The sequence below is a fragment of the Passer montanus genome, unplaced genomic scaffold (genome assembly GCF_014805655.1).
Source record: "Passer montanus isolate IOZ18808 unplaced genomic scaffold, ASM1480565v1 scaffold15, whole genome shotgun sequence".
NCBI classification, from domain to species: Eukaryota; Metazoa; Chordata; class Aves; order Passeriformes; family Passeridae; genus Passer; species Passer montanus.
Window position 1 is genome coordinate 13,795,208 of NW_024362051.1, and position 26,551 is coordinate 13,821,758.

General features: G+C 50.3%; 1 protein-coding gene across 1 annotated transcript; it reads right to left on the reverse strand.

Annotated features, from left to right (window-relative positions):
* On the reverse strand, positions 1-25,994 carry IL12B (interleukin 12B). The gene is made up of 9 exons (XM_039701690.1): positions 25,951-25,994; positions 9,002-9,106; positions 8,746-8,825; positions 5,753-5,837; positions 4,660-4,947; positions 3,864-3,978; positions 2,681-2,874; positions 1,822-1,967; positions 1-123 (listed from the first exon to the last, which is right to left on the reverse strand). Exons 3-9 carry the CDS (start codon positions 8,746-8,748, stop codon positions 1-3), a joined length of 954 nt encoding a protein of 317 aa, XP_039557624.1. The 5' UTR covers positions 8,749-8,825; positions 9,002-9,106; positions 25,951-25,994.
* Positions 25,995-26,551: the final 557 nt, after the last annotated feature.

A 26,551-nucleotide genomic window follows, 5' to 3' on the forward strand; every position in this document is an offset into this window, starting at 1 on the left:
TCACCTGCACGCTGAGGACCACTGGCTCCAGGAGCTGAGGTAGCAGCAGTCCCTGGCCTGCACCCTCACCTCGGCTGGCCCGGGGGCCGGCAGCCGCAGCCACTGCTCCTCCGTCTCGTACACCTGGGGACACACAGGGACAGCTCCGGCAGCGGGGCGGGGGACAGGGCCACCACGGGGCACCAGGGAGGGCCACCGAGCCCCCGGCAGAGCCTGGTGTCCCAAAAGCTCCAACGGGCCCCAAAGTCCTGGGGCTCGGGAGAGCCTGGGCTCAGCAGAAAGAGCTGAAAAGATCAGGTACCACTGAGGGGTGTCCAAAGTGACCCCAGCCCACGGAGGGGGGTGTCCGAAGTGACCCAAACCTGCTGAGGGGGTGAATGACCCAAACCCACTGAGCCTGGTGCTCTAAATGACTCAAACCTACTGAGGGCATGTCCCAAAGAGATCCAAACCCACTGAGGGTGTGAATGCCCCAAACCCCCTGAGCTGGATGTTCTGGATGACCCAAAACCCCTGAGCTTGGAGTTCTAAATGCCCCAAACCCATTAAGCTGGATGTTCTGAATGCCCCAAACCCCCTGAGCTGGATGTTCTGGATGATCCAAACCCCCTCATCTGGACGTTTTGAATGCCCCAAACCCCCTGAGCTGTATGTTCTGGATGATCCAAACCCCCTGATCTGGATGTTCTGAATGCCCCAAACCCCCTGAGCTGGATGTTCTGGATGATCCAAACCCCCTCATCTGGACGTTTTGAATGCCCCAAACCCATTAAGCTGGATGTTCTGAATGCCCCAAACCCCCTGAGCTGGATGTTCTGGATGATCCAAACCCCCTGATCTGGATGTTTTGAATGATTCAAATCCCCTGAGCTGGATGTTCTGAATGACCCAAACCCCAAATCTAACACTCATTAAACAAAGGGGTCATTTTTAATCTGGGTTTTTCCCTTTTTCCTTCTGCTCCCAGAGCAGGAACCCTGAACCCAGGAGCTGCTCCCCCTCGGTTCCCTCGGTCCCGGCTGGGCTGCGCTGGCTCAGAGCATCCCCAGCCCCTCCTGCAGGATCTGGGGCTGAGCCGGGGGAACGGCCCCATCTGCTGGACGGGCTGGATCCCGTCCCCAGCGGGAAACATGCCCCGGTGCCTTTGGTTTGCCCCGGAAAGCCGGGATAACCCGGGATAACCCGGTTCAACCCGGGCTAACCCCTCCTGCTGCCTGCCCTGTCCGTGCTGGACCAGGACGGGCAGCACTGGGGGCACTGCCCGCTGCCCTGTAGGCAAGTGGCTTCCCCAGCTCTTCTCCAAGGCAGGACATTGTGTGTCCGAGGCAATTTGGGCACACACTGGAGATTTAACCCTGAGGCAGTTAATTAATCCCATTAATTAACTGGGAATCGGGGGGCAAAGACGCAGGCTCTCCATGGGAATGAGTCAGATGAGTCACTGACCTCTGGATTCCAATTCACCTATAAAGCCTGAGCTGCCCAGGGATGAACAACACAGGAGGAAATTCGTGTCACAGATCCTGGGGTTCTGGGTTTGGAAATTGGGATTTTCCCACATGAGGCCCTGCACAGCCTCCTAATGAATTAGTAAACACAGCCATGCAATGCTGGACAGGATTTTCTGTCCTCAGCTGCCTCAGGGATCTTCCTGCTCATGGACCTGGGAAAGGCTTTGTCTGCCACGATAGAATTTGCCACTTTTGGGGCTCAGCACCATTTTTAAAATTTTTAATTTTAGTTCATTATTCTTACATACAAAACTTAAATTATTTCTACTATCCAGGCAAGAAAATTGTGTGACAAATATTGTGTTTCTACCTGGTATCTGTGTGGCTTTTTGCTTTTAACTTTGACCTTGAAAATCAAAGGGAAGTAGGAGTTTGGGGTGCTCCAGGTCCTGGGGTATGTCCAGGTCACTGTTCCATTGGTGGCCACGTACTGGCACTGGGGAGGGTCAGGCTTTACTGCAAGAGAGAACACAGAGGGAATTAATTCTTGTTGGCAGCTGAATGCCAGCTGTTGGAGTGTTAGTGGTGACAGTTTTATGGGAATGGGCTTGGGGAGCCCCAGGTTAAGAGAGGAGTAGCCTTGAGGTGTGATAGCTGCCTGGGGTGCTTTTCATGGAAAACTAAGCACATTCCTAGACTCAATCTGGATAAGATCCTTCTTCTTTTGGCCTGGAGGGGTGCAGAGGGCTCTGCTGGACACACAGCACCTGCTGAATTATGCATTTAGGAAAACCTCTGTTTCTGCAGGATGCTGCCTCATTTTCCTGTGCCCCGTGGCCACAGCCCAGAGCCCTCTCATTGCTGTGCCTTTCTGTGAGCCTGCCCTGGCTGCCCATCTGGAATGGCTGAGGAGGGCAGCATCCACAGCCTGAGCAGCTCTCAGAGAGAAACCTGCTGGGTTATCCTGTGCCTCGTCCCCTCCCACCCACATCCATCCTCTGGGGACACTCGGGGACCTGTGGGTGTTGGGGCACTGGAGGTCACAAGCCAGGAAGATGCTGCTGCTTCACTTCCTCATCCTCTTCTGTCCTGGCATCCCCTGTTCCTGTAACTGGGGCTTGGTGGACATTTACAGAGCACGGGGCAGGGATTCCCAGGGCTGAGCCCTGACTCCCACTGGCAGCAGCAAAATAAAGCTCAGCATCAGCCCCCACTGCTGGGCTACTCACTGATGTCCCTGATGAAGAAGCTGGCGGTGTAGTTCTCATACAACACCTCATCAATGGCCTCCAGGATGATGTCAATGGGCTGGTGCTCCTCAGCAAAGGCACAGAAGCTCTCCTTGTGGCACTGGGCTGTGTAGGTGGTCAGGGCCCCCTCGGTGACAGCCACAGGGCTGCTGCAGGACACGTCACCCTGGGGGCTGGAACAGAGCAGGGAGAGGCACTGGGAATGCTGGTTGTGCTGGGAATGGGCTGCCAGAACAGCAGCAGTGGCTGGTGAGGAAATGGTTTGGTTTGCATGAAGTTTGCCTGCTGCAGAAAAGGGTCAGTGGGAGCTGCCACATTCCCAGTGCTGGGGAATGGATTAATGCCAGTTCTCAGCATCAGCAGGAGGAATTAACATTTGAAATTAAACCAGGATCTCTCAATCCCACCATCCCATGGCAAGCTCCAGTTTCCTCCAGCCTCAGCAGGAGGAATTAACATTTAAAATTAAACTAGGATCTCCCATTTCCACCATCCCATGGCAAGCTCCAGTTTCCTGCTTTGTCCCTTTGCCCTCTCCCAAACCCTGCTGAAGGAATGAGGGCTGAGAAGTCTCCACTGGGAAACAAACACCAAAAGCTGCCTCAGCACCACCTGAGCCTGCCCTGGTTTTGCTCTCAGCCAGCTGCACCCCTCGGCAGCTGTTTCTCCTCTGGCAGGCTGGGGTGACCTTTGCTGGAGCACTCCATGTTTTGGAGAACCCCCGGGGCAGTGGGAGGCAGGAAATCCCCCCAGGGTTCCCAGCACAGGTTTCTGCAGGGTTCCTCAGGCCAGCCTTGGCAGGGCCATGTGCTCTGCAGTGGGGGCAGCCTCCCACTCCACCCTGCACTGGGAGCTGTGGTTCTTTCTGCCTGGGCTCCACTTCCTCTCTGCCCTCCACTGACTGTTTTGCTATTGCTTAAGTTACCCAGTGGCTACTCCAGCCCATTTGGCTCATTCCTTTCTCAAGGCTTTATTAATTTCTGAGTGATTTCCATGCCCTTATCAAGTTAATTTTGTCCCAGTAATGACTCAAAATATTTTGGGGATGTTCAGACTTGGAAGAGAGATCTCCCCCCATTTGCGTGCCCCAACAGCCTGAAATCCTCCAGAGTAACACCAAGGGCTGCTCTGTGGGGCTGGGAAGGAAAATACAAACTCTTACCCTTCCAGGCTTCTGATGGTGAACTTCACGTTTGGGTTATATTCTGTCATCCAGGAACACGTGAAAATTCCAGAGTAGTTCTTTGCCTCACACTTCAGAAATGTCCTGTTGGGCTCTAGACAAAGACAGAAACCAGGAGTTATTTACTCTTGTTTGCCTAAACGGCCAAGGCAGAGAGAAACAATTCCTGAATTCACAGATTCCCTGGCAGCACCATGAGGGACTCAAATATGAGTGAGGTTCATGCAGAAAATGCAAAATATCCAGGCTTGTCTCCTGAGTGGAGAGACCCAAATGACAGCACTTCAAACCTGCCAAATCCCAGAATCTGGGATCTCCTGAGCTGGAAGGGACCCACAAGGATCATGGAGTCCAACTCACAGCCCCAAAATCCACCCTGGGATCCCTGGAGCACTGTCCAAGCCCTCCTGGAGCTCTGGCAGCCTCGGGCTGTACCCATCCCTGGGGAGCCTGGGCAGTGCCAGCACCTCTGGAGAAGAACCTTTCCCAAAATCCACCCTGACCCTCCCTGGCACAGCCCCAGCCCCTCCCTGGCTCCTGCCACGTAGCCCTGGTTTTCCAATCCAGGAATTCCTCCCATCCCTCCACCCTATCACCCTGGAGAATCCCAACCAAATCCCAGGGCCCCATCCCTGCTCATCCCTGCACTGCCCAGAGCCACAGGAGGGAGGATTTCCCTGCCACAGCCAGCAAAGCTTTGCAGGGAGCACCATTCCAAGGACATTGCCAGCTGCTCCCAGAGCCTGCCCCCAGCTCAGCAGGACACGGGCCGTACCCTCGAAGGCCCTGAGGATGTCCCTCATCATGTGGCCGCTGGGGCTGATCCTGGCGATGAGGAGGAGGCTGGAGCTCAGCACCCTGTGGCTCTCCTCGCTCACACAGCTGTAGTTGCCGGCGTCCGGCAGCTCCTTCACCGCCACCCTCAGCGTCTTCCCTCCTTGTTCTCCTTCCTGGAAGGGACTGGAGTCCTTTCTCCAGTACACTGCCTCCTCGGGGCTGGCACAGGTGAGCTCCACCGTGGTGGCCGGGGCCTCGGCGTCCCACTGGGAGTCGATGACAAACACTGGGAAGGGAGAGGAAACCTCAGGAGCTGCTCCCACGGACCAGGAGCTGGGGCTGAGCCCTTCCTGCAGCTCTGGCTCAGCCCCAGAGAGGCTTTTCCACAGAGGAGGAACTCTGAGAAAACTGTCAGATATGGAATCTCAACTGGCAGAGAACACTCAGCTCTAGGAGGTCTGGGAGTCTCCCAAACTCCCGTGGACACGGGCAGAGGGAATCTTCAAACTCAAAGTTTATTCTCACAACAAACTGATCTGCTACTTTCAGCATCAAAGCCCTCCCAGGGAACCCCATGGGTAAATATTCTTTTTAATGTAAAGGTAAGTCATTGAAAGAGAGGACAGTCTGAATTTAGCCCAATTTTCTGATAAATTATTCAAAAGAATTGTTTATTACCTACCCTGTATTTTTACAAATGGATTTACATTTAAGTTCTTTACCAGAGAAGTTGATAAACTATTTATAGGTTTTACTCAGAAATACATTTTCTTTTACACAATTTATTCTTCCCTTGTTTGTTTTAGGGCTGTTCCCTTAGTCACAGTTTTTGCATCTGGGCTGTGTGACTGAGACTTTGAACATGAGCAGAAGGAATAGGAAATAAAACAGTTGCTAATGCAAATATTGCAAATAAGCTGTTAGAAGACATTTTAGGACTTTAACATATTTTTCCATGAACTCCAATTAATTATGGTAAAACAAATAAACATTTAGCCTTGGCCTAAGATACTGGAGTTGACAAATCCTTTGCAAGCAGCCACAATTATAATTCCAAAGGTTTAGGTCTGGCTAAGTAGAGACTTCCTTACCATTTTCCTGCAGTTTCCACTGGGAACCTTCCAGTAGGGCAGCAAAGGAAAACAGGGACAGTAAGGCACAGAAGAGGTGAGACATCTGTAGGGGAAAAAACATTATTAAACTCCACTGAGGCTGGCTGAGTGTGCTCCAAAGTCAGGCTGGGGCTGGGGTGACAGGGACACAAAATGAGTCCCAGTGAGCTGAGGAACATCTTCCCATTCTCGAGGACAGTAAGGCACAGAGGAGGTGAGACATCTGTAGGGGAAAAAACAACATTATTAAACTCCACTGAGGCTGGCTGAGCGTGCTCCAAAGTCAGGCTGGGGCTGGGGTGACAGGGACACAAAATGAGTCCCAGTGAGCTGAGGAACATCTTCCCATTCTCAGAACTCTGGGGTTCCATAAAACCTCAGGTTTGTGCTGGAGCTGGAGCCATGCTTTTTGATCCCCTTGGGATTCTGATCCCAAGGCAGTTTAGAGAAGGAATCACTGAGGGAATTGTGTGAGTGGGTCGGGGCTGCTCCCCCAGGAAAGGTTCCTGGTGCAGGAAAAGCCCTGCTTGGCCCAGTGAGGCCAGTTCCATGGAGAAGGCGCTGGGTGGAAGGATCAGGGGCTGCCCAGGCACTTTGGATCCCCAGCCCTGGAGGTGGCACTGGGAGCTCTGGGCTGGGGAGGGGCACGGCTGGCACTGGGTGAGCCCAAGGCTCTTTCCCAGCCTGTGGCATCTCCTCCACCCACCAGAGCCCAGCTTGGCTCAGCCCACCAGCAGTTCCATTAGGGCAGAGGGCTGAGCAGAGCCCCCAGGGGCTGCTGAGGGGCTCTGCTGGGTTCTGTCCCCAGCTCTGGACAGGTGACAGCAGGGCCAGAGGCCAGAGCAGAGCTGCTGCCAGCTCCAGCTCGAGTCCTAGCTCTAGTCCTAGTCCTGAGCTCTCACAGTCTGAGCCTGTGAACAATTTCAGGCAAAATTCCTCCTGGGTTCAGTGCCCCAGCTCTGTCTGCAGCAAGGGCTGGCACTGGAGATCACTGCTGCTCCATGTCCAATATATAAACAGATATTTCTCCTGAATTTGTTCCAAAGACCACCAGAACGCTCCATAAAACACCAAAAACCTTTGCCAAATATTGTCATAACTACTGGGTGCATAAAAACTCTAATAACAGTTATTTTAGTTATTTAATAACAGTTATTTATTAACTTCCAGACCTTTTCAAACTGGAGAGTAAATCAAATTAACAGAAGTAGAATCTCTTCAAGAAAGAGATGGTGAATAGATTCCAACTACAGTGGGAGGCTGAATTCAGGTGAAAAAACACAAAATTAAGTGGTTTGAGTTGTTTTTTTTCTCCCAAACCACTCTTTTTGTAATGAAAGAGGAGTAGCCCTGCTGATCCCTTGCGAGCAGAGTGTGTTCCTGAGCAGATCATTCCTAGTGCAGCTCCTGCTGTTCTGAGCATCCCAAATCCTGGTCACAAATCACCCAGAGCCCTTTGGATTTGTAGCCAGCTCTTAATGGGACCAGGAGCCACAACAAAGTGTCTGGAGAGTGTCCAGGAGAGGCAGCAGCTCCTGTTGTGCTCAGACAGGGGCACAAGGCTCAGGGAAAAGCCAGTTATTATTGGACAGAAATTACAGAATAACTTAGGTTGGAAAAGAGCTCTAAAATACATCCTATCCTATTAGCAGTGCTAATAACTGCTTCATTACACTCTTAGATTTCAGGCAGGATTAGCTGGAATTTCCAACAGAAAGAATCATTTGGCAACTTTCTGAAAATGTCTGGTTTCTGTCACAGAAACATGAAATTCATCACCACACTTCATAAACCTGAAACTGAACTTCAAAACACCAAAACAGCAGCTCAGACTGGGGGAGAGCAGTGGGATTTGTGCCTTCTTTTCCACTCATCACAGCTAAAACCTCCAAAACAGAAAAGTTTCTCCTGCTCTGAGGGAGAAGCTGCATGATTCAGGTTTTTTATGAAAACAGGCAACAGTTGGCATGGAAATGATTCACACTGTAGATGTGGGAGAACATCCCTCCCCTTTCCCAACATTTTATTGAAAACTTAATCAGAAACAAACTCACATTCTGAACAACACCAGTGAGTGCCTGAGCACTTCAGACATGAGAATATTCCAGCTCCAAATGTTCAGGGAATCAGGGAATTGCAATCATGGAACAGTTTGGGTTGGAAGGACCTCAAAGCCCACCCAGTGCCACCCTGCCATGGCAGGGACACCTTCCCCTGTCCCAGGTGCTCCAGCCCCAGTGCCCAGCCTGGCCTTGGGCACTGCCAGGGATCCAGGGGCAATTCCAGCCCAGCAGGAATTCCCAATTCCCAGTCTCCCGTCCAGCCCTGCCCTCTGGCAGTGGAGCCATTCCCTGGCTCCTGTCCCTCCATCCTTGTCCCCAGTCCCTCTGCAGCTCTCCTGGAGCCCCTTCAGGCTCTGGTGCCCCCCAGAGCCTTCTCCTGTCCAGGTGAGCCCCCCCAGCTCCCCCAGCCCTGGAGCAGCCCCGTGGCTCCTCCGGGCTCTCTCCAGCAGCTCCAGTCCTGCTGATGTTGGAGACCCCAGGGCAGAGGCTCTGCAGGTGGGGTCTCACCTGAGCACAGGGGCACAGGGTCCTGGGTGTCCCCTCTGTGTCCCTCTGGAGCTCGAGGGCTGGGCTGAGCCCAGGTTGCTTCCCTGAGAATCCACAGAGGATTCCTGGCAGGAAGGACCTCTGGACCTCACCTGGGCCAGCCCCTGCTCAGGCAGGAGCCAATGGAGCAGAGCAGCCTCAGAAAGGAGCTTGGCAACACTCCCAGCCCAGAAACACCAGCCCTGGTCCAATAAAAGGACTGTCATTGCCTGGTGACACCGGGTACAGCTCCAGCAGTATTTACATGTGCACATCATGTGCTCAGCTTTATCAGGATATCAACAGGAAAATGTCCCCAAGACTACTTCAATCATTGTCAAATACATAATGTTAAATTGGAGTAAAAAAGGAATGAGTTCTCACCATATCCTGGGGAGCCTCTGGCTGGACTGCAGCTGAGCTTGGCTCTGTGAGGTGCAGACACCAAGTTCTGGTCCCAAAGTCTGCAGAGGAAAAGGTTCCTTATAAACACTGCCTGCCACCGCAATACCACAGCATTGCAACACGTGGCTGCAGTTCCTACTTTACATTGGGCCACAGCTACAGCCAAAGAAAAAACTATTTGGGAGTCCCAGGTAAACTTCGAGGAGGAAATGAAATTATGAGATTGTAAAGCGACCTTTAGCGGTTTGCCAGTCATTTCCTTTCCTCGCTGGTTTTCTGCCTCTCGTTCTGTCTCTTCATCACTGAGGAAGAGTGAAGAGATAATAAACTCCCAGAGTGTCTGATGGGAAGCACAGAAAGAAGACAGAAAGAGAAAGTTCAATAAACTAAAACTCCTTCTACCTGATAAGCATGAGATAATTACGTGACCTCTAATCCCAGCTCCCACATCAATCAGCAGGAAAGGGAATATTAATTTTTAATTGCTGGTTTTGAGTTGTGTTTGTTCTATGAATTGAGACTTAAGTCAACCAAAAAATAAACAATTAGTCCTACCTTAGAGATACCTGATATTTGCACATTATTATGCTGCAGTTTTTAAATAGAATCTGAGCCTGGTGTTCCTTTTAGCCCTCGGGCATGAGAAGAGCCCTGTGCTCCACGTGGCCTTTGAAAACGAGGAAAGCGTGGATTTTTCTTTTATTGTTTGTGAAGTAATTGAACACAAGTCTCATTATTTGCCAGGCAAACACTGCTTATAAAAGAAGAAAAAAAAAAGGTTTGAAACTCAACCTGACACACTTGAGGAATTAATGGAGACACAGCTCAATTCCAGTGCAGGATTCCCACAGTGCAGGGGTTATAGTGCCAGAATCTGTTCCTTTGCTAAAGAATCTCGGAATGGTTTGGGCTGCAAGGGACCTTAAAAATCATCTGTTCCACCCCTGCCATGGCAGGGACACCTCCCACTGTCCCAGGTGCTCCCAGCCCTGGCACTGCCAGGGATCCAGGGGCAGCCCCAGCTGCTCTGGGCACCTGTGCCAGGGTCTCACAGGGAACAACTCCCAGTTCCCAGTGTCCCTCCCATCCATCCATCCATCCGTCCATCCATCCGTCCGTCCATCCGTCCATCCCTCCCTCCCTGCCCTGGGAGCCATTCCCCTGTCCTGTCCCTCCAGGCTGGGCCAGGCAAGAACTGTGGCTCCAGTGGGGTCACACTCACCTGTGGTGGCTGAGCTGTGACCCCTTCCCATGCCAGGGGACACAGCCCCAGGCCCTGGTGACCCCTGCCCATGGCAGAGTGCCCAGCTGCTCCTCAGACACAGGAATTCCCTGGGCCAGAGCTGGGCACGGGCAGAGCACCAGGGAGGGCAGCTCTGGGAGCAGCTCTGAGCAGGGGAAGAGAGCTCCTGAACAACCCCGAGAGCTGCTCCTTTCCACCCCAAATGCTGAACAACCCCAGAGCTGCTCCCTCCCACCCCAAATGCTCAATAACCCCAAAGCTTCTCCCTTCCACCCCAACTGCTGAACAACCCCAAAGCTGCTCCCTCCCACCCCAAATGCTGAACCCCAAAGCTGCTCCCTTCCACCCCAACTGCTGAACAACCCCAAAGCTGCTCCCTCCCACCCCAATGCTGAGTGTGGCTCGGGGGGCTATGGGGCCGTTCCTGACACTGAGCTGGGCAGCAGCCCCTGCCCACCCGAGCCCTGTCAGTGACAGTGTGGCAGGATGGAGCTCTGGGCACTGCCAGGGGGCCCCAAAGCTCTCCAGGTGACAGAGGTGTCCCTCCTCAGCCTGGTCCCTGCCCCGGAGGGCAGCTCGGAGGAGGCAGGGCTGGGCACCATCCTCCAGCTCCCCTGCTGGCCTCACCCAGAGCCCATCCTGGGGTGAGGAGCAGGAGCAGCTCGGGGGCAGTGACCCCTCCCCTCCTGCAGCAAACAGCCCTGGGCACAAGGGAGACACAGCCTGGGCACAGATCTGATCCCAGTTAGGACAGTTTGCAGCATCCAAAACCCCTTTTGGGGTTACAGCGAGGGAGCAGTGGCAGGCTGAGAGCTGAGGTCAGTCCCAGACACAGAAATGTGAATTTCTGTCACATTTCCTGCTCTGTCACCATCCCTTTGCTGCTTCCATGGCTGCTCCTCTCTCTGGTCACTAATGCAGAGCTCAACACAGCTCCTCAAGTGCCTGCTCGCTGCTGAAACACAGACAGCTACTCCTTAACACCAATAAACCCCTAATAATCCATTCCAACAAATGCACATTTTCAGTGAGTGCCTGCATCAAACCCTCCCTTGGCTCAGCTCTGCTCCCAGCACACATGGAGGGAGCCGGTGCCCAAACTTTGTGCCAAGAATCCCAAAAACCAGTCCTGGAGCACGTTCACCTCTGGGTGGAACTTCCGTGACAGGATGGTTTCCTGTGATCCACCAGAGGAATTTTTAAATATTAAAACACAGAGATTGTGAAAAGCTCTTTCGATGACAGCCTGGTTTTCCACTATGAGCTCACTGATTCGGCAGGGGAAATTTGGAGGGGAGCAGCTTCTCCCCATCTTCTTCCTCTGCTTCCCCTCTGACACTGACAGAGAATGTGCAAACCCTGTCCACGCTTTATTTAATGCCAAGGAAAAACTCCTTTTTGGCAGAAAAGGCCCATTTGAAAACAGGTTTCCTTTCTTAACATTTTTGCTTTGTGGAATGACAGAGAAACCACCTCAATCCAGGAAGAAACCCTGTGTAACTCAGGGAAGATGAATCATTATAAAAAGTGTATGATTCCTCTATATGGAATCTATTTTCCATGGATGCCCATTGGCAGATTAACGCCAAAGATCAAAATCTAAAAAATCCTTTTATTCTAAAAATCCTTTTATTCCCAGGATTTTTAATGCAGTGGCACTGAGAAGGGAACACTGTTCTTTATCTGTAATTCTATATATTATTCTATAATTCTTAATCTGTAATTCAGTCATTTATGTGAATTCACCAGGAAATACTCTGTAAATTAGGTTACCAATGAATTTTCCTACAAAATTCCCATCAAGCCACTCCATGGAATCACTGAACCAAGCTCCAGCCTTGAGAAAAATACAAAACAACACAGGGGGAAAATAGATCCAACTCCTCCCAAGAAGCAAAAAGCTTTACCTGCCAGAGATGAATTTGGTTTTGGTACCACTGGAGCAGCTGGCCAGGATGGGGATGTTGGGAATCTCCCCGTCCTTGGGTGGAGGGACAGACGTGGGCAGGAGCATCACTGAGCCCTGCCCTGCTCAGGCCAGGCTGCTGTAGCTCCCAAACTGCAGCTGGGAGCTGTGCCCAGGGCAGGAGGGATCCATGGAGCAGGAGAAGGGAAACGGGGATTTCACCTCTTGGTGCTGCCCCAGGAGCTCGCAGTGTGTAACCCCCAGAGCTTTGGGTCTCTGCACAAACCCTGGGCTTGCAGGCAGCACCAGGGGGATAAAAGACCAGGAAGAGCCAGAAGTGCCTTGCACAAGGATTTGTAAAGGGAGGAAAAGCGAGGTGTGACATCTCCAAAGGGGTTTAAGAGCCACATCTCATTTTCTACAGTAAATGACTCTCAGAGTCAATGAGATTTGGGTGCTTCATTCCGTGAGATGCTTTTGCAACTCTTTACAGGTGCTCAGGGAACGTGGGGCAGGGATCCAAGAGGAACTGGTATTTCTGATTGATTTATTGCAGAATCAGAGTTATCCATCCTCTCTGGCCCAGGAACAGAGGAGGCTCCTCCCAGGGCATGCACAGGGAGATGGTTCAGTGCTGCTCCAAAGTGCAGTGCAGATCCCTGCTCCTCCTCTGCCATCACAGACCTGACACTGGGATTAACCTGACTTGATATAAACCTGACACTGGGATTAACCTGACACTGGGATTAATCTCACACTGGGATAGAAACCTGACTTGATATAAACCTGACACTGGGATTAATCTCACACTGGGATATAAACCTGACACTGGGATTAATTTGACACTGGGATTATAAACCTGACACTGGGATTATAAACCTGACATTGATTTCATTCTCAGGTTTATCTCAGTGTCAGAATGAAATCAATCTAACATTGATATAAATCTGACATTGATATAAACCTGAGACTGAGATTAACCTCACACTGAGATCAATCTGTCATTGATATAAACCTGACACTGAGATCAACCTCACATTGATATTAACCCAAGACTGAGACCAATCTGACATTAATATAAATCTGATACTGAGATCAATCTTTGATATAAATCTGACATTGATATAAACCTGACACTGAGATCAACCTCACAGTGAGATCAATTTGATATTGATATAAATCTGACACTGAGATCAATCTGACACTGATATAAACCTGATATGGATATAAACCTGACACTGATATAAATCTGACACTGATATAAACCTGACACTGATATAAATCTGACACTGATATAAACCTGACACTGATATAAATCTGACACTGATATAAACCTGACACTGAGAGCAGTCTGCCAGCAGCCAGCTGGAGGAGCCAGCTGCAGGCTGGGCTCTCCTCTCGACTGCACTGGTTTTTGGGATGTTGTGACTGAACTCCACCAGCAGCGCTGCTTGGGCCGGGTTACGGCGCTGGGGGTGGGGAAATAACATTGCAAACTGAAAGTCAAGGGAAAAGCCCAGTGAATTCATTTCATTGACTGAAATTCAAGCAGCATTTTCTTTGTCTGACAGCTCCTAGAAAAGGAGTTTTCAGACAAAGCCCAGCCAGGCCAGGCCAGGATCAAGGAGATCTTGGACAATGCTCTCAGGGACAGGGGGGGATTGTTGGGGTCTCCAGGAGCTGGGCTGGTGATCCTCGAGGGTCCCTTCCAGCCCAGGATATTCCATGATTCTGTAATTAAAGCTCTCAGGGATCTACCTGGAAGAAAAAGAATGTTGTGGCAACTTCCTATTCTGCTATTAATTATTAATGTATAAATATTTATTTCATGCTAAAGCCTGGGGACCCAAGCTGAGAATGGGATTCAGGAGTTCACAGGAACACTCAATGCCCAGGCAGGATCCAGGCTTCTTGTTACATCATTTTGCATCTGTCAGAAAATTCCAAGTTCCTCAAGGTGGGGAAAAGAAACTTTAAATTATGTAATAAGAGCTCTGACACCTCCCATGACTGTGAGGGAATGAGATCATACAAGACCTATTTGGAAAGCAAAAACTTTTCACTTCAGCGAACCACTGAAGCATCCCTGAACTTCTGAAAGCCAAAGAAAATTTTGGAATTACTCCAGGGCTGCTGTGACATCACATTCACTGCTGCTGTTACCAACCTTTTAAAATTAAAATTCAGGAGCTCAGACAGGGCAGGGTTTCCAGGACCCACAGCAGGAGAGGGGAACTGTGGAATGGCAAATCCTCCTCCAGCTCAGTTTGGTGCTACCACACATTTCTGGCTGGGACAGGGCAGATTTTGGTGCCAATACCTCAGGAACTGGGACAATCTCCATGGTCCCTTGCTGGTTTTCCCAGCTTGTACAGAGACAGGGTACCTGAGAGCCATTTAAAAGGTGTTATTCCATTTCCAGTCTCGATGAATGGTGAGACACAAGAGATGTGAAACTCAACACCATTCCATCAGAAACTAAGCCATTTCCTGGTTCCAATACCTCAGAAATGCTTTTCAGCCTATTAGCTGCTGCCACACAATGCTGCTAATATCTCCAACAGCAATCACCTATATTTTAACCTGTATTTTTACCTATATTTTTACCTATATTTAACACAAATCACCTAAATTTTTACCTATAATTCAATATCTCCAACAGCAATCACCTGTATTTTTACCTTTATTTAACACAAATCACCTGTATTTTTACCTATATTTTTACCTATATTTAACACAAATCACCTAAATTTTTACCTATAATTAGCACCAATCACCTATATTGTCACCTATATTTACCACCAATCACCTAAATTTCAACCTTTATTTAACACAAATCACCTGTATTTTTACCTCTATTTACCACCAATCACCTATATTTGTACCCATATTTACCATCAATCACCTGTATTTTTACCTATATTTAACACCAATCACCTGTATTTTTACCTATTTTTAACACCAATCACCTGTATTTTTACTTATATTTTCACCTATATTTACCACCAATCACCTAAATTTTAACCTTTATTTAACACCAATCACCTGTATTTTTACTTATATTTTCACCTATATTTACCACCAATCACCTAAATTTTAACCTTTATTTAACACCAATCACCTGTATTTTTACTTATATTTTCACCTATATTTACCACCAATCACCTAAATTTTAACCTTTATTTAACACCAATCACCTGTATTTTTACTTATATTTTCACCTATATTTACCACCAATCACCTAAATTTTAACCTTTATTTAACACAAATCACCTGTAGTTTTACCTATATTTTTACCTATATTTACCACAAATCACCTGTATTTTTACCCCACATGGTCCCTGCTCCAATGCATCTCTCACAGCTCTAATTCTCTAAAATATCTGATCTTTTTGCAAGGCCATCTTCTGCACCTTGTCTCCAGTTCAATCTCTCTCTCAAAGTCATTCCTGTCCCACGGCCTCCCTGAGCCAGCACACCTTATGTGAGTGTGCACACAGATGCCAGAGGCTGTGTGAGCCTTCAGGCAGGGTTTGAGATCCTTCCCAAATCCCTTTCTCACATCTCCCTGCCTGGGCTGTCCCAGGGCTGCTCCAGCAGCACGTCCCTGTTCCTGCAGCTCAGTGGCACCGGGCTGAGGAGCTGGGAATAATTCAGAGCCAGGAGAAGGCTTTGCATGAGGGAACTTCCTGCAAGACTTTCCCAGGAGAATGATGAAACCTCAGCACATCTGTTCCTGCTGGGGCCAGCGAGGATGAGGATGTGCCTGGAGTTGCTCATTTTGGGAATTGTGCTCCCTTGCTCCTCCCTGTGCTCTGACATCACCCTGATTAAACACAGGAGAAGTGTCCTTCAGCCAGGTGGAACAACTGACTCATGCCAGTAAATTCCTGGAGCTGAGCAGGAATCCTGTGATTTCCATGAGGAGAAGTGGAAAAAAATCCCTCAAACAAGTAAAGGATGTGTTTCACATTTAAAATGCTCATGGATTTGTACTTTGGGGTTTTTTTTGCCAAAAAAATGGAGCATGATGCCTTTTTTTGGGATGATCCCGTACACAGGACTAAGGAATGACAATTCAAGTAAAACTCACGGCTTTTTGCACATCTGGGAGCTCATTTGATCCTGTGCCAGGAGAGCTATGGAAAGACAATTCAAATAAATAACCACTTATTTTTGCTCATCTGGGAGCTCATTTGATCCTGTGCCAGGAGAGGAGATCTCTGCTGGGTTCTGCTCTCGTTATGGGCAGGATCTGGAGGGATCAAACTTGCAGATTTCAGGGAGAAGAGGATGTTCTCCTGGCCAGTAAATAAATGAGCCCTGCAGCTCTCCCACAGCGAGTGTGGGCTCTCCTCTGCCACTTTCCCACTGCTCTGAAGGATTTGGGGGACAATCCTCACAATTTCTAGCTGGAAAATGAGTGAAACTCACTTCCCAACTCCACAGCACAGAGCTGCAGTGCACAAACATTCAAAACCCATTTGTTTAGAAGCTATTTTAGCCATATTTCACTCCACTTTCCCTATATTTCTGGCTTTTCCTGCAGGTGAGATGGCCAGGACGCTCCTGGCAGTGCTGCAAACAAGCCCCAGAGCCTGGTGCAGAGCTCAGGGACTGACCCAGGACTTCCTTTGATCTCCACCAGAGCAGGGAGTCAATCAAGAGTGGCTTCCACCACAAGGGACACGGCTTCCTTCCGTGGTGACAGCCACTGCCTCTGCCTCCCCTGGGCTGCTGGCACAGCCCCTGCTTTACCTGCCACACTCCAAACTCCTCTGAGGTTACAAACCTGATAGAAGAAAAGCTTTATAAACCCCAGCTCAAGCCTTACTTCAGCTAAGTACAGCTGGTAACCAGGTTAAGTCCCTGTGAGAAGGAATGGAGAGGATGAGAATCAGTTTAAATAACCTGTTCTAGTAAGAAAAACAGTCTGCACCTGTGAAAAACCCCATAAGAATCCATGAAGAAAATATGTAAACGAACCAAAAATAGAGGGGTCTAAGGAACATGCACCTCAGCCATTTACTGAGCAATAAATTGTCAGTGCATTGCTAACCAGTGAGATTAACACAGTACCTCCTGATATTCCTGTAAAAATACAGCTATGCAATAAAGATTTGGCTTTCCTACATAAAAAAATAAAATTAAAAAAAATCAAGAGTCCCATCTGTTTCTGTTGCAGCACTCCAATAGCTGAGGGAAAGCTGGGCTGACTCCCCACCAGCTCTGGGATTTCTGAGGCGAGGGAGAGCAGCAGGAAAAGCCCTGCATTGCAGAATCTCTCCAGGAACACACCCGGGACAAGCTCAGCAGTCAAACACTGAGATTCTTATGCAACACTTGTTTGCACCTGCAATAAAAATAATATCAGCTTTAAACATCCTGTGTCAATTTCCTCCACCTCTAATTAATGCCTGAGATTAAGAACCGCTTGAGAGAGCTTTAGTCTGGCAGTTGTAACCATAAATCCTTTTGTCAAAGGAATTATTGTTTGTCCTGAGCATATCAGCTTCAGTCCTGGCTGACACCAGTCCTGGGGAGCTCAGCAGAAAAGCACTTTCACCAGGGAGAGAAAGGATGAACCAGCCCAGTAGGAACCAGTTAGTGTGTGCAGAGGGCACCCGGGGAGGAGAACCTTTCCTCGAGCAGCTGGGTTTAACAAACTCAGGGTTTGTTAACAAACGAGCGTTCCGAGCATCCCCGTGGGAGGGCACTTCCTCCTGGTCTGCAGGGAATCCCCTGCTCCTGCCAGGGCAGGCTGTGCTGAGCCTGGCACTGCTCCAGGGGCCTGGCACTGCTCCAGGGACACCCAAACTGCTCCAGGGACACCCAAACCTGCTCCAGGGACACCCAAACCTGCTCCAGGGACCCCCAAACCTGCTCTAGGGACTCCCAAAGCTGCTCCAGAGATCCTGGCACTGCTCCAGGGACCCCAAACCTGCTCCAGGGACACCCAAACCTGCTCCAAGAGCATGGCACTGCTCCAGGAGCCCCAAACTGCTCCAGGGACACCCAAACCTGCTCCAGGGACACCCAAACTGCTCCAGGGATCCTGGCACTGTTCCAGGGACCCCCCAAAACTGCTCCAGGGACCCCCAAACTGCTCCAGGGATCCTGGCACCACCAGAGCCCCGGGATGTGGGATGTGACCCAAGCCAGCCCCATCCCTGCAGCCCCCACCCAGCCCTGCAGGGAATTCTGCACCAGGGGTGGCATTCCCAGGAAACCCAAACCTCTGAGCTGCTGCAGGGCTGGGAATAACCCGGGGCAAAGTTTATTCCAGGCTGGGAGGTGGCTCCACACCTGTGCTCACAAAGGCACAGCCGGGATTTGGGAACAGCCAGGTCCTGAGCAGCCCTGGCTTCCCAGTGGCACCACTCTGTAATTACCATTTAATTACAGGGGCTGCACCTGCACGGCCCGTGCCTGACAGTGAATTGTTCATGGAGAGAGAAAGGAACCCCACAAATATTGTTATATCTGATGCACAAACATCTCTTTAGGGCGTCTGTGGCTGAGCAGGGGAGAGAGAACTTCACTGACTTGCAGATTTATTTGTATTTAATAAACCAAAGAAAAGGAAGGACGGCGATGAAGAAACCCACAAATTCTGCTGAATCACCGTGATTTCTGTGCGGGAATGAAGGTGCCATCACCTCACACTGCACTGCTGCCCAGCTCAGAGCTGAGCAATCAGAACAGAGCAGAAATGTGCTGCAAGAACAAAGCTGCGACTGCCTGGTGCAAAACCACATGTGAGAGAGCAGAGAGCTCCGTGGGACTTGTGTCTGTCGTCACTGCAAGCACAGACCACGAGACTCCTCACCTCCACTTCTCATTTTGCACAAAAGCCCCACCGTGCCTGGTGTTGAAATGCAGCAGAGAGCAAAGCAGCTCAATGAACCTTCCTCCCCACCCACCTCGGCGTCTGGGCAGGAAAATTTCATGCCACTTCTCTGAAAAGAACTGAGATTTTCAGTTGCAAGGGGAATCCTGGTCAAAACTAAAGAAAAATAATTGAAAATCCCCTTTGTTGAACCTGGGGAGGGGGTGGAGTCCCCATCCCTGGAGGGGCTCAAGGAACAGCTGAGGTGGCCCTGGGAGCTCCTGATGCTGATCCCAGCCCCAGCAAAGCCATCCCAGCAGGAGGCTGAGCTGGAACCCCCAGGATGCCACTGGAGCACATGGGGAATAAAACAGGCACTATCCCATTAATTAATTTAAAATTATATCATTTAAATTCATCTAAAATCAAATAAATTTTAAATTAATTTTTAAATTAATTAATTTAAATTCCAGGTGATGCTCAGGCTGTTTGTTAATTTCCAATAATTACCAATAAATCCCAGCAGTGTGGATGCACAAACACCCAGGAGAACTCTGCTCTTCAGAAAGATTTGGGCTTTGCTGAAAGGGAAAAGTGCTGAAATTTGTTCAAATCAGGTTTGGGCAGCTGAAATGGCCACACAGAGATAGGAAGGATTTTAGATTTCCTTGGGAACAGTTTCAAGTCTCTCCATAATTATTAGGGGAACATGAGGCACTCGAAGTTGTCCTGATAGATTCGGGGAGGGGGGCAGAGAGAAGAAATAAAGAGAATCAGAAGAACAAAGAAATAAACAGAAGGAAGGAAAAGTAGAAACATTTAAAGTAAAATTTCAAAATCTACTTTTGAGGAATCTTATTTTTAGGTACTTAAAACTGCTAACAGAACCCATTCCAATCTATTTTGCCTGTGGTTCCAGCCTTGATCAATTTTGATCAAAAATTCTTCCCAAATGTTTGGATCTCGTTCCCCCTACCCAGGACTTCCTGGGGTAATGAAGCATTTGGTAAAAAATAGAAAATTCCACCTTCACTCCCAATTTCACTGCAAAGAAACTCCCTGGCTCCGAGTTTCGGCAGCGTCTGTTGGTCGTGTTCCAAACCTGCTGGGGATGTAAAACCACAGAGGGAAAGGGGAAGCAGAGCAGCATTTCCCAGGTGACCCCAGCACGCCCTGAGGCAGGAGCTGGGCTGTCCTGGCAGGACCAGCGAGCCCAGCAATTCCTGGGGCTGCAAAAGCCCCCCCAGAGCCTGGAGTGCAGCCCCCAGCCCAGAGCTCCGGGTGCCACCTGCAGGGATGGGGCTGCACACCCCTGGCACTGCTGGGCACCCCTCCTGCAAGGAACTGCTCCTGGATAATGCTGGAACTGCCCCTGGGTAGTCCTGGAACTGCTCCTGGAACTGCTCCTGGATAGTCCTGGAATTGCTCCTGGATAATTCGTGTGTGGTTGCATGGATAATCCTGGAATTGATCCTGGATGGTCCTGGAACGGCTCCTGGATAATTCGTGTGTGGCTGCCTGGATAATCCTGGAATTGATCCTGGATAATCCTGGAGCTGCTCCTGGATAATCCATGTGTGGCTGCCTGGTGAATCCTGGAATTGCTCCTGGGTAATCTGGGAATTGCTCCTGGGTAATCCCGGAGCTGCTGCCTGGAGGGAGCTGATGCTGCAGCCCCAGGCTGGATTTGAGTGTGGGATCCCTCTCAGCCCCCTGGATAATCCTGGAGCTGCCCCTGGATAATCTGGGAATTGCTCCTGCACAATCCATGTGTGGCTGCCTGGATAATCCCGGAGCTGCTGCCTGGAGGGAGGTGATGCTGCAGCCCCAGGCTGGATTTGAGTGTGGGATCCCTCTCAGCCTGGCACTGCCCCCAGGGCCCAGCCCCCCATTCCCAGATTTATTTGGAAATCCTGACCCAGTTTGGCTCTGCCTTGCCCAGCTGGCTCCTGCTGAGCTCCCTGGCTGCCCCTCCTTGGCAGAGCCTCCTGGGCTGGCAGGGCAGCTCTGTGCTGCCAGGGGTGCCGGGGGCAGGCAGGGCTCCCAGGGCAGCTCTGTGCTGCCAGGGGTGCCGGGGGCAGGCAGGGCTCCCAGGGCAGCTCTGTGCTGCCAGGGGTGCCAGGGCAGCTCTGTGCTGCCAGGGGTGCAAGGGCAGCTCTGTGCTGCCAGGGGTGCCAGGGGTGCCAGGGCAGGGCTCCCAGGGCAGCTCTGTTATGTAATGGCCCAGCCTGGCTGCACAACTTCCCCAGAACAGCTGCCAGACCTGGCCTGACCTCAAAAGCCACAAGCCTGAGAGCAGCTGCTGTCCCAGCAGAGCGAGCCCTGGCCTGGCCACTGTCACTGTGCTGGTGTGCCCAGGGTGGGCACCTCTGCTGGCCCAGAGTCCGGAGCTGGGAAAGCCCTGCCAGCCCCAGCTGTGCCATCCCCACCCTGCCCGGAGCCCCCCGTGCCACCCCCAGGTGCCACCCCCAGGGATGGGCACTCCAAACCTCCCTGGGCAGTTCCAGAGCCTGGCACCCTCTCCATGCAGGGATTCCTGTGATGTCCAGCCTCAGCCACATTCTGCATAGATTGCTCTGGGTTTACCAATACAGCCCACAATAAAGAAACTGATCTTCTTCATTTGCTAAGGAAACCTTTTCAAATATGAATTCCCAATGCTTCCCTTTGACATAAACCCCACCACGTTCAGCTGGACACTGATCAATCAATTCTTGTCACTTATTTTCCATGTCACCACAGACCTGTACCTATGCATGGTGACTGGCACCAATTTTGGATTTGGTTTCCAGGTGCTGAAGAATTGCAGTTATCTTCTGCTCATTTAAATAACAGAATATTTAACTCAGAATAAACAAAACCTTTGTGTTTAACTCCCCAGGTCAGGATTTCCCTCCTGTTATTTATACCTGAGACTTGAGGAATGGCAGTAGGAGTTAAAGTGGAGATTAAATACAAGCAAGGAGGATTTTCATTTCATAAGAAGAAAAGCTAAATGTACACAAGCCAAAATTCTCATCAGTGCTTAGCTGGTGGCAAAGTAAAACATCAGAATAAAGTCTGAAGATTATTATTTTCAATAGAATTCGTAATTTGACAGAAAGGCACCAATTCTGTGATACAAGCTGCAGCTGTATGACTTCCATCCCCCATATCCCAGCACCCCCTTCCAGAGGAAGTCATTCCTCTGGGCTTTTACCCACAGCTGGAAATGGATCTGTGGTTTCAGTCAGTTTTGGCAGCCGCTCTGGCAGGAGCTCGCAGCGCTTTCCAAAAGCAAACCCAAACTGAAAGCACGGAAGTCCCAGCGTGTCACGCTGCCACTGTGTCACCAGGAGCCTCTGGGCACCCCCAGAGGGGCAGAGCCACACTCGGGGATGGCAAAGAGGGCGAGGGGGAGTCATGGCCACCATGGCAATGAGAGGTTTTGTGCCCGAGTGTCCACCAAGCTCTCCCTGACAAGAGCTGCTCTGGGCTGGCCTCGCTCCCTGTGCCCACCCTGTCCCTGTCCCCAGCCTGGCAGCCCCTGCTCCCTCTTTCCTCATCCCTCTGGTCACAACTGGGCTCCATTCCCGTGTGGAATGGCTGAAATTCCAACCACACCGAGTCTGTTATTCCTTTTCCTTCCCTCCACACTCCCTTCCCTCGAGGGCATTCAGCAGAACCTCCTCTGCTTTGAGGGAAATTAAAATGAAGTTGCATGAAACACTGGATTTTAATAATGCACATAGCCTGAAAATTATACAGTTTACACCCATTTTTAACTTTTCCTTGTGCTTAATGCCAGGCCTTGGTCTGCCCTGAGTTTTATCTGCAGTGTTCAGCCAGATCCTCCCAAAGCTCGGTGATTTCCAAAAATGCCCAAGAGAAGCTGCAGTTTATCCAAACTTTGTGAACATTTTCTCCAAACTCTGACCTCATTAACACTTTTGATGTCACTGCTGGGATCAGAAACTTCAGCTGTGCTGCTGACATTCAAATTGGGCAATGAATGCATTTCCCACCATGACTGCAAGTCTCGCTTCTGGTGCCAGCAAAACTCACATGACCCAGTGCAAGTCTGCAAGGCCTTGGGATGACATCAAAACAAAGTCCTGCCAAGGCTTTTTTTAGGAAATTAAAAATTGTTCAAGGCCAAAGCGTGGCAAACTTCAGACCAAAAGGGGGATGAACCCCAGGAACCTGCTCTGGACAAGGGCATTGGCTTTGGGCACCCCTGCAAAGGGCACACAGCTCATGTCAGGAGTTAAACTGGTCTTTTCATCCCCCTGGTCTTTGTCCTGCTGCTCTGAGACAGCCCAGCCATGCTGGTTATCCTCTGGGATAACAGATTTGGGAAGAGGGAAAAGCCCTGCACTCATGGCAAAAATGGAATCAGATTTTCTCTCACTGTGGCATTTGTGTTGTTTTGGAGGAAAAGGCAGAAATGGAGAGAGGAATGGGGAGCACAGGAGGAGGGAAAGGACACCTTCCACTGCCCCAGGGTGTTCCAGGCTGGCCTTGGGCACTGCCAGGGAGCCAGGGGCAGCCACAGCTGCTCTGGGCACCTGTGCCAGGGCCTGCCAGGGAACAGTTCCTTCCCAAAATCCCATCTAGCACTGCCTGGCAGTTTTCAGCCATTCCCTCTCATCCTGGCACTCCTAACGGGCTCTGACATTCAGAGACACCCAAAACATCAGTGCTGTCCAAGCTCGGTGCGCCAAGAACTAATTTACAGCAGAAAAGGGCACCACTTCCCTCTTCCACTTCTGCAACTCCCTTCATTGTTTTAATAACCTCATTCAATCATTTCCACCTTCCCTCCAAGAATTTCACATTGACACTCTCGGCACTCTCACAGTCTCAGGGGGGATTTACCAGGGCCTTTGATATTGCACAATTAAAATACTGAAAGACTGAGATACCTGACTAAAGGAACACAAACACACCATTTGTTTCTGTCATGTGCTCCAGTTACAACCTCAGTCTCTTCTTTTAGGCAAATCACTTCCAAAAGGGGAAAGAAATCCTACAAAGAGTTTCCCCCGTCGAGGATGACATTGTGTCTTTTACCTCTGAGTCAGAAATTCACTCCCAGCTTTAATCTGCAGGGTCTGATCTGCCAGGGGAGCTTCATAGAAAGTGCAGCAGCTTCAGGGCACCCTGATGGATAAATCCCCATTAGAGACTCAGACCAGGGGTGAGCTCACTGGCAAGGCTAAAGCTCCCAATTCATCTCAGAATGAACAAGCTCCAGAGCAATTCCTTAAAAAAAATGTACAATCAGTCATTTTCTTCAGTCTACTTCCCCTTTTTGTTATTTTCCCTGTATTCATTTCAGGTTTTTGGCTGAATCAGAAGCCTCTGGGCAGTTGTGCCCATTCCCAAGGCTCTGCTGGGCATCCACCCTGCAGCTCCTCCATGCAAAAAAGGGCTTCCAGGAGGCAGAGCCTAAACAGAGACCTGGCTTTGCTCCTTCTTGGGGCAGGCTCAGGGTGGGCACAGCAGGAATTTCCCCATGGAAAGGGTGCTCAGGCCCTGGAACTGCCCAGGGAGGGTTGGAGTGCCCATGCCTGGAGTGGCACTGGGGGCTCTGGGCTGGGGCACAGCTGGGACTCCATGGGCTGGGAGGGCTTTTCCCACCTCAGGGATTTTGTGGTTTAGTTTAACACCAAACATGTGTGCACAATATGGCCTTGGCTCCGTTCCTCTGAGAGAAACCAAGGGCACAAACCAGGTCGAGCAAAACCAGCACCTCCTCCTTTTCCCAGAGGTTTTCCCATTTATTGGGGTGCACGAGGGCAGAATCAACCAGAACCCACAATGCCCCCCAGAGCAGGGGCCCTGGGGGCTGCTGGAAGCAGAGCAAGCCCTGTGAGGTTGGGGTTCCCTGGTTCTGGGGTTGCTGAAGGTCCTCCTGCTCACCCCAGGCAGGTCCAGGGAAAACCCTGCAGGCTCAGAGTTCCCTCCCTGCGCTGCTCCTGACCCCAAACCGTGCCCAGGCACACAAAGTGCTCATCTGCCTGCTCTGAAAATGCTGCATGGCAGAGGCTTCTCCCTTCCCCTCTGCCTCCTGTCCACAGCTCATTTATCACCTTGCCTAAAAACCACCCCCAATTAAAGCTGGCCCTGCTTTGCCAACCCCTGGGCCAGGTGTTGGGTGATCTTCTCATCACCCAGCAGCAGATCCCAAACACATCAGCACATCCCACACAGACACAGCCCCAAATCCCACACAGACACATCAGCAGATCCCCACAAACACATCCCCAGCAGATCCCATAAAGACACAGCCCCAGCAGATCCCCACAAACACATCAGCAGGTCCTACACAAACACAGCCCCAGCAGATCCCAAACAAATCCTCAGCAGATCCCACGCAAACACAGCCCCAGCAGACCCCACACAATCCCAGTAGATCCCACACAAACACATCAGCATATCCCCACAAACACAGCCCCAAATCCCACACAGACACATCCCCAGCAGACCCCACACACAGCCCCAGCTGCCCTCCCCTCCCCTCCCCTCCCCTCCGGTTTCCTGCTGCTCTGTGCATCCCCTGCTCGGGCCCTGCAGGGCTGCTCTCCCCCAGCATTCCCAAGGCACAGTCTCAGTTCTGCAATGTTTGCTTGGGAGGCTTGCAGGCTCTGACAGTTTTGACAAAATCAGCGTGGTTTGAGGAGGAAAACAGCCCACACACACACAAGCACGAAGCCATAGACATGGCATCATCTTCCTGAGGTGAGCAGAAATTCCACGTTTGCTCTCAAGTGTTTATGAGAAAGAAACCCTTTTCATTGAAAAAGCTTCTTGTGGAGACTCATTTCAAACAGAGAGTGAAATCAACTCTCAGCTTCTGAACCCTCAGAGCTCAGATTTTGTGCCATAAAATTTTCCAGCCTGGAGGTGGCTCTCCCAGGGCCAGCATGTCCTGAACCACAGCCTGCAGTCCTCTCTTTTGGAGCCTTTTTGGTGCATCCCACAGCCTTCAGACACTGACACTTTACATCCTCTCTGCCCCAACAACCTTTGATTAGAAGGTATAATAACCAAAAATGGCTTTAAAATACCAAAATAACTCATTTGACAGGGTATTTTTTCAAAGCTTTGTTTTCTTCACGTTATTGGCTTGCCATGAAGTGGGGCAGGGGAGCACTGATGGGTGAATCTTTTCTCTTAAATCTTCTCCTGCTTTTTACTATATTGAAATCCAGCCAGACTTACCCAGGTTGGAAGTCCAGCCTTGCCTTGGGGAACTTCTCTGGAAGAGCACCAAGGAGAAAGCCCTGCTAGAAACAGGAAATTTTGGGTCTTGTCCAACCAGAACAACATTTCTGGGTCTGAGAGTCCCAGGAGAGCCCTGAACAAAAGCGATTCCTCCTCACACTCCCCTTTAACTCCTCCTTTGCCCCAAATTTGGGCAGCACAGGCTGTTTACCTCCCCCAAAACAGGTGGGTTTGGAGCACCTGTGTCCTGTTATCCCTGAGCAGGGATAACAAAGCAGAGTTTGCACACAGAGCAAAGCGAGACAAGCAGCGTACAACGAGGTTAAAGAGAAATATTTTACTTTTAAAAAGGGCAAAGCAGGAAAACCTTGAGTTCCTCCCTTTGGCTGCTGATGCTCGAGGGCTCAGCCACTAGAGGGAAATGTAAGATAAGGGAAAAGGGAACTTCACCCTCTCCAGCTGGGGCTGTGCCTTTCCAAAACCTCAGAGAGCAGAGTTCAGTGACAAAATGTATTTAGTTATTTTGAAAACTGGGTATTGGGAAGAAAGGAAAAGCTACAGGGAAGGAGCAATAGTCAGAGAATTTATCTTTGAATTC